The sequence below is a fragment of the Rutilus rutilus genome (assembly GCF_951802725.1).
Source record: "Rutilus rutilus genome assembly, chromosome: 16".
In the NCBI taxonomy this organism is placed as follows: Eukaryota; Metazoa; Chordata; class Actinopteri; order Cypriniformes; family Leuciscidae; genus Rutilus; species Rutilus rutilus.
Window position 1 is genome coordinate 28917962 of NC_140224.1, and position 9655 is coordinate 28927616.

At 37.3% G+C, this 9655-nt stretch overlaps 1 protein-coding gene across 1 annotated transcript; it reads left to right on the forward strand.

Moving 5' to 3' along the window:
- The first annotated feature begins 1797 nt into the window (after positions 1-1797).
- Positions 1798-9577, forward strand: sfxn2 (sideroflexin 2). Its single transcript, XM_084435120.1, has 12 exons — positions 1798-1941; positions 3223-3405; positions 3490-3660; positions 3735-3833; positions 4058-4133; positions 4447-4532; positions 4635-4695; positions 6989-7055; positions 7165-7214; positions 7627-7676; positions 7785-7832; positions 8732-9577. Exons 2-12 carry the CDS (start codon positions 3248-3250, stop codon positions 8829-8831), a joined length of 966 nt encoding a protein of 321 aa, XP_084291246.1. The 5' UTR covers positions 1798-1941; positions 3223-3247; the 3' UTR covers positions 8832-9577.
- The last annotated feature ends 78 nt before the right edge of the window (positions 9578-9655 follow it).

Consider the following 9655-nt stretch of genomic DNA (forward strand, 5'->3'; position numbering starts at 1 on the left):
GTGTTTTCTCTAAAAGTGTCGACTCGGCTGCAAAGATGAAGTTGACGATCGCCATCTCTGTGTGAACGCGCCTATAGAGAGAAATGCACATAAATAAGCCTAATGGATTACATAATCAGAGAGTAGCCTTTTTCTTTTTTCGTTTTGAATTATTTCGTTTAAAGACATTTCAAGCTTTGTGTATTTGATTTATTTGTCATGTGAGGCATACACCGAGTTTCGTTAGGATGTGCTAGTTCACGTACAATGCAACAATGCAAGTGAGCGCGCAGGCGCCTCCATTATATTTGTTTCGTAGCCTATTCATTAAATACAGGCAATTGGTTGATGAAAAATTGATTAAAATTAAGATACAATTTATACAAAACGAAATTCACTTTAAAGAAAGGCTTTTCTACAAAACAACTTCAACTTCAACGGTCAAAATCATGTCTGACCCGCTCCATGTCTCATATTGCACATCCTTACTCGCTCGTGTTGTTCTGTTCACTTTTCATAAATCAACATAAATGGAAAAAAAAAATAACATTACATTATTTTAACAAATATGAAACTAAATGCGTTTTTTAATGGCTACAACATTATAGTAGGCCTACATACCCTCTAGTTGTACAAATTTCTGCACATTCATTTAATTCTGAATTTTGCACAAGTTGAAAGGTATTTGTTCAAATCAAGTTCACGGATAATTACGCGTGCATTTATTAATCATTATGATACTAAAATCCTAACAAATAGGCTATGCTATGTACAAAAAATCGAGCTTCCCCTCGATGTTGTTATTCAACAGATGAGCCCATAATATGAACGCATTTACACGTTAAGCATTTTCCTCCCATATAAAATCAATGTGGCTTAATGCAGATTAGAATATCCCCTTATTTTTTTTAAATAACGAGATATTATGTCGATACTAGGCTGTGTCCACCGCGTGGTCTCCTTTTTGATCAGCGGAAACGATTTTTGCTTGTTTCGGATCTGACTGTCCAGCGTATTTGAAAAAGTTAAGCAAACTTTCCTGTCTTTTTTACATTTTTCCTCTGAGTGAAACGATCGAGGCTATACAGCAATCTCGACTCGTACAACAAGCGCGCACGTCACAAATATTGAACACTACACAAAAAGTAAAAAAAATGTTTTTCATTTAGGCATTTAATTTTAGTGACACGGGAGTTGCCGGATGATGGATCCAATAAAAAAGTTTCCGGATCCAATGTCGGAGGTGACGGAACGTGTTCCGGCTCAAATTAAGCGCTGGTATTGTGCCACCCTAACATTTTTGCTGGCCCCTTTCGGCCACCCTATGAAAAAAATCCTGGAGGCGCCACTGCAATCAATCGGCTGAACCTGCTCTGAACGATTTGTTCACGGATCCGATTCCTTAAATAATTTACTTCGAAAAAGCAAGCATTTACAAATTTTACAATTTCTATAGTATTTTATTCCTACATAACGTAAATATAAATATATAGAAAAATATAAAAGCAATATGCTATTCAGATTTCAGCTAACGACTCACTCTGAACCGAGAGAGTCGCCTCTTTCGGACAGTCCGATTTGAAATGAGCATTTGGAGTGAAATGAACTGTCAGTGGTTATATATGCTTTTGCCTTTTTCGTCTGCAAATGGAACTGGGATGCACGAAATTGCATTAATAAAAACTAAATAGTAGAAAGTATAATACAAGTAATTTATGCACACACGTTAGAAATGCTTTACTGGAAACATTTAGACACAGAGCATATACTGCCAGTGCTCGATTTGCGGAAATGAGCCAGACTTCCTCCTACCACTAGTGTAAGGGGAGGGAGATTCTTCTCTTCAGGGATTGGAAGATGGAATGCCACGTGCTCGTCTACTGTTTCAAGCCCACATCATCACTTCATTGTTTTTTACTACTGCTGAAGCGCCACGAGATATAAACAAGTCGCTAAATAAAGGTATTTTAATGTGGCATATTTGATATTTATGGTTTTGTCTGATTTGTTTTGGCAGCGCATATCCGGGTGCTTGTGTACAGTGAACATGAACTGATGCAAGCTGCTAGACAACTTACAGCCTTTCTACTTTGCATGATTCTAATGTCATTTTAATGCAGGGCTGGCTTTATGAAAATTAAAACTTCTTAATGTTTGAGAATTATTTATGTTTTAAAAGCGCACGCATGATTTGTTATGCCACTTTAGAAATGACATGGCGAGGTCTGTTTTCCTTTAAGCTTGTTGGTAACAGCCTAGTTTGTATAGTTAGCTGTGCATAGTTGTATTAGTTTGGTGATATTTTATTTTAATTAGAGTGTATGTTTTAAACATATTCCTGTTAAAATACCACTAAATCAGGTTAAACCAGTAAGGAAACAAATTACTTGAATGAAAATGGTCTTGACATGTTTGGACCTATTGAGAATCAGTCTTTGCCTGCTTGTTTTGTGTATTGCCTTTTGTGCACTTGTGCTTTCAATTCACTGCTGTAAATAGTGATGTTACAAATGTCAAATCTGGTCCACCATCACCTGCTTTGCTCATGCATTGCTTTACATTTGATAATACATACTGCATGTTACTTGTTTAATGCAAAGTACACTTGATGTTGCAGTGTAAGGATATTTATAGTATCCTCAAATTGTTTTTTAAACCGCCATATTGATTGTGAAAAGTTACTGTTTATGTAAAAGTTTCATTTTGAACTAAACTGATGATAAGTTGGTCAGACACTCAGGAGTCCAGCTTTTGATTTTACTAGTCAAGACATTTCCCAAAAGCATTGTAAGCCTAAGTTGATCGTAGAGACCATTGATGGTAATTGATCTTTGATCAACTTAGGCTTACGATGCTTTTGGGAAACGCAGCCCTGGTTTGTTTTGCCGGATATCCATACTTCTGTTTGCATAGCTGGCCTCACCGTGAGAGCTATGATTTTTGGCTTTTCTCATAGCATTTGGAGATACCCTGCTTTGTTAGATGAGAAACCAGTTAGAAACAAAATAATATATCAAAATGGGGAGATAAAATGAGGCCACATTTTTTAGGTCACCCAATAATATAAATTCACCTTTTGTGAATAAAACAAAGTGCTAAACACACTTTCAGACCACTTTAGTCTGATCACATGACTTTAGTCACATGATTTTCGTTCTATGGACCTTAGTTTGATCTGTTTTCTGTGGACTGGAACTGGAAACCATTGATGTATTGAATATTTGTTTTTTTGTTTTTACCCAGGCTATTTGGAAGGAGAGAGAGAACCATGGAAGCTATGAAGGGCTTTGATATCGACGCCCCACGCTGGGATCAATCCACGTTCATGGGCCGTCTCAAACACTTTTTCAACATCACTGACTGGCGCACAGTTGTGCTACCTGACTCCAGATTAGATGAAGCCAAAGTGTTAGTGGAGAGCTGCAGGTGAAGAAACAGACTGATTTGATGAGGTTATCTTTATGCTTTTCTTCCTGTCTCTTACTTTCTGTCCCTTCCTCTTTCTCTCAGAGCTGGCTCTATTCCTCCAGGCACAAGCGAGGAGCAGCTACACTATGCCAAAAAGCTGTATGACTCGGCATTTCACCCCGACACGGGTGACAGGATGAACCTGATTGGGAGAATGTCATTTCAGGTGCCTGGGGGTATGGCCATCACAGGGTTCATGCTTCAGTTTTACAGGTCAGCATTTAAAATGTTTTTCTAATATTTATTTTATTATAAAGATTAACCAATCATTTTGTATGGCCATGTAGGACAGTTCCTGCTGTAGTGTTCTGGCAGTGGGTTAACCAGTCTTTCAACGCTCTGGTCAACTACACCAATCGCAATGCTGCCTCCCCCATCACACCAAAGTAAGTTAGGTTCCTTTGACTTGTTTCTTTCCATGAACTTTACTCTCTTATAAGAAGAATTGGGTCATATGGTAGGTATGCAAAGTGTATACCACTTAAAATGTGACTGTCCCATGATATCTAGCGATTTATTAACAGATGTCTGGAAAGGAGCTTCAAATAACAGATAAGCTTCAGTAACAGAAATGGGTTTTGGTTGTGTTGTGTGTATCTTCTTTGCCCAGGCAGATTGGAGTAGCTTATGTGACGGCAACAAGCACAGCGCTGGCCACTGCAGTGGGGCTGAACCTCTACACAAAGGTATTACCCAACCTTAAATGAACACTTAAGGGAAGCATCATGTGACACTGAAGACTGGAGTAATGGCTGCTGAAAAATCAGCTTTTCATCACAGGAATAAATTACATTTGAAAATATATTAAAAAGAAACCAGTTGTAACAGTGAATTGTAACTGTATTTCACAAAATTGTGATCATTTTGTATATTAAATAACAAATGAAAGTAAAAAGAATTAAAAGTCTTTTATCTGTCTTATCAGTTTTTACAGTCTTATCTGCAGTGGTAATACATCATCCATTTCTAATTCAGCATCTTTAACCTTTATTTCCTCAGAAAGCTCCTCCACTGGTGGCCCGCTGGGTGCCGTTCGCTGCCGTGGCCGCTGCTAACTGTGTGAACATTCCAATGATGAGACAACAGTGAGACCCTCTTTTTCAATTTCTAGTAGTTTTGATGGGTCTTACTCAGTAGGTTCACATGTCAAGATATTAGTATATTCAGGTTTATTCTTTCCTGTATAGGGAGATTTTGAACGGCATTGCTGTGACCGATGAAGATGGAAATAAACTGGGCCACTCAAGGGTGAGGGACATTTATTGGTTGTATCAGGGTGTATCAGCAGCTATCACTCTGCAGCTCTCGCCTGGTCGCCCACTGAAGCTAAGCAGGGTTGAACTTGAGCCTGGTCAGTAGTACCTGGATGAGAGACCTCCTGGGAAATTAGGTTTCTGCTGGAAGAGGTGTTAGTGAGGCCACCAGGGGGTGCTCATCCTGTGGTCTATGTGGGTCCTAATGCCCCAGTATAGTGATGGGGACCATATATATATATATATATATATATATATATATATATATGTACCACAGTAAAACCCTGTAATATTGAGTTAATACATATAAAAACACAAACCAACGCATTCTCACCTGTGAAAGGTTATCCCATATCTTCAGGAATTTAAATGTCGGCGGTCGACTCACCGAAAACATATCTATGATGGGGACACTATACTGTCAAAAAACACCGTCCTTCGGATGAGACGTTAAACTGAGGTCCTGACTCTCTTTGGTCATTAAAAACAAGATTGAGTAGGGATGTAACCCTGGCATCCTGGGCAAATTTGGCCATTGGCCTCTATCCATTAAAATGGTCTCCTAATCATCCCCATATATACTGATTTGCTTCATCATTCTATCTCCCCTCCACCAATAAGCTGGTGTGTTGTAGGCGCCACAATTGAAATCTCACAGCTGCACTAACCAAAGTTCAAAACTGGTTAAGTCAAACTTGTCTCATTCTTAACACCCAAAAAAACCTGTGAAGCCAAATACTGTAAAATTTGACCGTAAGACGTCCACCAAACAACCACCAACAAGAAGCAGATCTTCTGTGTTTTTGCGAGGAGAGGAACTGGAGTTGGTAACTCAGTTCAAGTACCTTGGGGTTATACTAGATTCAAACCTCACTTTCAAAAACCAACGCTATAAAATTTTATTTACAAAATTACAAACAAATCAGGCCCTTCATTACAAAAGAGGCTGCTAAATCCTATCTTCATTGTATGATTCTTTCTCACATCGAATACTACTTCACAATCTGGTCGTTTGCTGGTGTCACTGCACTAAACCACATTGATCAACTCTACAAAAAAAGCAGTTAAGGAATTTGATAGGAAACTTTTATTTAAATTTTAGAGAAGTGTCAACTCCTAAACTCCTTTTACTTTCCTAAAAGTATTTAAAAGTAGCTGTCTTATATATATATATATATATATAGATCAGTGAATGGAATGGCCCCACCGCCCTTGGAGGGTTTTATCAAAAATAGAAACAGCGAGAGTAGTACTAGGTCAACTACTTGGGGGGGATTGTGAAGTACACTTTAGAAAGTCTACTTTTGCACAAAACGTCCTCTCTATTAAAGGCTGCACAAGTTGGAACGCTCTGCCAACGGTAATTAGAGGTAGCCCCACTTTTGTTTAGTTTAAGAAACAGCTTAAAAGATGGCTGAATAACAATCAAAACTGTGAACGTTAGGTAAGAACAATGCATAGGCACTTTAAAATAGGCACATTTATAACAAGCACTTTAGAGTGTCTATGCACAGGCACTTTAAAATACGCACTTTAAACAATTATTATAACAAGCACTTTATTTAAGCATAGGCACTTTAACTCTTTTTAGCTCTATACGTCTGTTTGGTATTATTTTACATGTCTGGGACTACAGATGGAAATTAGCATTGTGCTAAATCCGGCATATTCCCTTCAGTTTATATTGTACGTTCATCAATATGCATTGTCCCATCCAAATAAATGAATAAAAAAATTCACATTAGTGGTGATTGAGGAGATTCCCCCCCTTTCATATGTAAAGCGCTTTGAGTGCTGAGAAAAGCACTTTATAAATGTAACAAATTATTATTATTATCATGAAATAACATCCCATGATGAAAGTAGTTACATTTCTGCTCTTAACATTCCCCTTGCAGAATCTGTAAGATGTTTATCATTTCTACAAAATGATATATCATAAAACATGTTATTCCTTTAGTATTGCTCTGAAGCTGCATATATTCCAGAAGATTAAATTGAATTGAAAATGAATGACAGAAATTACACAAATGCCTGTTTAAATGCCTACATAGTTTTTACATGATGTCCTTAATACTTTATTATTATTATAATTTATAGCCACTGCATCATACATGCCGATGCCAGAGTGTGTAAACTTATGAGCTGAACCGTCTGTTTAAACAGATTTCAATGTGTTTAGTGATTATAATAATCAGTTTAATGATCAGATGTCTTTCTACACTTTAAGCATTTCTCTGTTCTAAAGTTGCTGAATAAATGCTGTACACTGTCTGTGTTTGTCATAGAAAGCAGCTGTCAAGGGCATCACACAGGTGGTCATCTCTCGAGTTACCATGGCAGCGCCAGGCATGAGTAAGTGCAGAGAGTGTGGCCAGCGTTATCAGATCTCAGTGCTAAAATAAACCAGCCCTCACCCAGCGGTCAATGTTGAATCCTGAGCCGTTTTCTTTGTTCTTTCCAGTCATACTCCCCATCATTATGCAGAGGCTGGAAAAATACCGACTCATGCAGGTGAGCGTTAAGGTGTTCTGTGTCCAAGGAGCACGCAATGGAATAAAGAGGCAATAAAATAGCCAGTTTATGATCTGCAGGTGTTTCTGTTATAAATTCACTCTCTCTCAGCCCTCACTGTCAGCTATCATCAATGCATACAGGTCAATAATTGTTACAAATGTTACTGTTGATCCAGAGAATTTAATGACACTTCTAACTATTTGAATGAACATTAGATAATGATTTAATGTGCAGTGTGTAGCATAATAATGTTTTCAAATAAAATTATTCTAAAGTCTTATTTGTTATCATTCATTATTTTATGTTGGGATTCCTGGGTCTGTAAAGGCTAGAAACGCCTAGATGAATGCTTTTATATATAATTATATATATATCTTTGCATTTGTTCGTTTCTTTAAATCTGTTGCAGAAAATCACATTTCTTCATGGGCCACTGCAAGTCATGATGGTTGGCGTATTGTAAGTGATCACATTTCTTATTATGAAAATAGTAACGATTGATATGGCAAATATATGAGATCTTATTTCAGCAAAAGAAATGACAACATGCCTTACTCTGCTTCACAGTCTGATCTTCATGGTGCCCGCAGCGTGTTCACTGTTTCCTCAGAGATGGTAAAGTTTGCATATAAAGCATCTTTTTTAGGGGGATAGTACCTCTTTAAAGTAGCTCCTCAAATATACACTACCGTTCAAAAGTTTGGGGTCGGTAAGATTTAAAGAAATGTTTTTGACATTAGTCTCTTGTGCTCGCCAAGGCTGCATTTATTCTATCAAAATTCTGTATAAACGGTGATATTGTGAAATATTATTACAGTCTTAAAGAACTATTTTTTTTATTTTAATAGATTTTTAGATGCATTTTATTCTTGTGATGGCAAAGCTGAATTGTCAGCATCATTCCTCCAGTCTTCAATGTCACATGATCCTTCAGAAATCATTGTAATATGCTGATTTGGTGCTCAAGAAACATTTCTTATTATTATCAATCAATTGTTTTATAAAGTTCAGAATATCAGCATTTTTTTAAAATAGAAATCATTTGTTGAAAGACATCATTTACTGTCACTTTAAATCATTTTAATGCATCCTTGCTGAATGAAAGTATTATGCCCGGTTTTCACAGACAAGGCTTAAGCCTAGTCCCAGACTAAAATGCATATTTAAGGAACTTGCACTGACATGTCTTAATATGTCAGTGCCATTGTTCTGTCACAAGATGCACATTTAAAAAAAGTAATTTAACTAATTTAACCTATCCCTGTCTGTGAAACCAGGCCTTAATGTCTTACTGACCCCAAACCGTTGTAATTTTCTTTAATGCAAGTTTGAATTACCAGAAGTGACTAGAGCAGACAATTTTGGAGCTTCACAGATTCATTATGGCATGAAGCTTATTCACACAACCTTTTTTTTGCAGCTGCTTTAATCCATTATCTTTCTCAAAAAAGCTCCAATAACTGTGGTCTCTGAGCCATATCAGACTAATCAGTCATTTGCACATTGATTTGCAGTTCTATGGCCGTTACCAAGCTGGAACCTGAGCTCAGAGAGTCCATCATTTCTCAATACGGGGACCGTGTCAGTTACATCTACTTCAACAAGGGCCTGTGAGTGTGCCAGCCAATCACACTGTCCTATCCAGACTGGATACATGAGCCCATCGCCCAATCAGAAGCTCTTTTTCTTTTCTTTTTTTGGCTAAAGAAGTTGCTAAAAAGAAGCTTTTTGAATTGAGGCTTTGTTTCATGACACATAAAGAAAGTAATGCACTAAAGCATAATTCATGGACAGTTTTTGAACATTTGGCCCTGATTGCTGCAAAGAATCAGTTAGATTTGTATAGATGAGTTACAGAGAGTTTATGGACATTGGATAAACCTGATCTATCATCTGTTCCTGTTGTATATGACCTGAATAATTGGGAACAGACTGTAATAGCTGAGAACTATTTCCCTCTGATGGCAAATTCCATCATTTACCACAAACATCTCTCAGGAATTTTTTTTTTTTTTTTTTAAAGTGTAATGCTTTAACACCCTCTAAAGCCAACAGTGAAGTTATTTTATCAGGTTTTTCTTAAACTGTCAGACATTCAGGAATATACAGTCAGATCATAAACGTTTATGTTTGAAATACCAGTTATGAGCATAAAGGGGGGGAAAGAAGAGTCTATTAAACATCAGTTTTAAAGAGCATTTCACAGTTAGTGTGCCTTTAATTTGGAAGAAAAAAAAATCCTGCCCTCGCTGTGAACTATCTGAGTTATGTACTTGTTTTCATCATTATAAGATGATAAAATAAACAGACAGCTGTCGAAATAAACCCCCGGTCTGTGATAACTCATGGGTGTTGAACCAAAGTGGACCTTGTGTTTATTTTATCTAGGACTTTGCGCTCGCTATTCATTCCTGCCACATGAGGGCAGTATCTGATCA

Excerpts from the sequence above, each read along its gene's own strand:
- sfxn2 (XM_084435120.1), top strand. The coding sequence starts at position 3,248 with ATGGAAGCTATGAAGGGCTTTGATATCGACGCCCCACGCTGGGATCAA. Across the intron at positions 3,834-4,057 it reads GCCTCCCCCATCACACCAAA|GCAGATTGGAGTAGCTTATG; the intron begins GTAAGTTAGGTT and ends TTCTTTGCCCAG. Across the intron at positions 7,833-8,731 it reads TCACTGTTTCCTCAGAGATG|TTCTATGGCCGTTACCAAGC; the intron begins GTAAAGTTTGCA and ends ATTGATTTGCAG.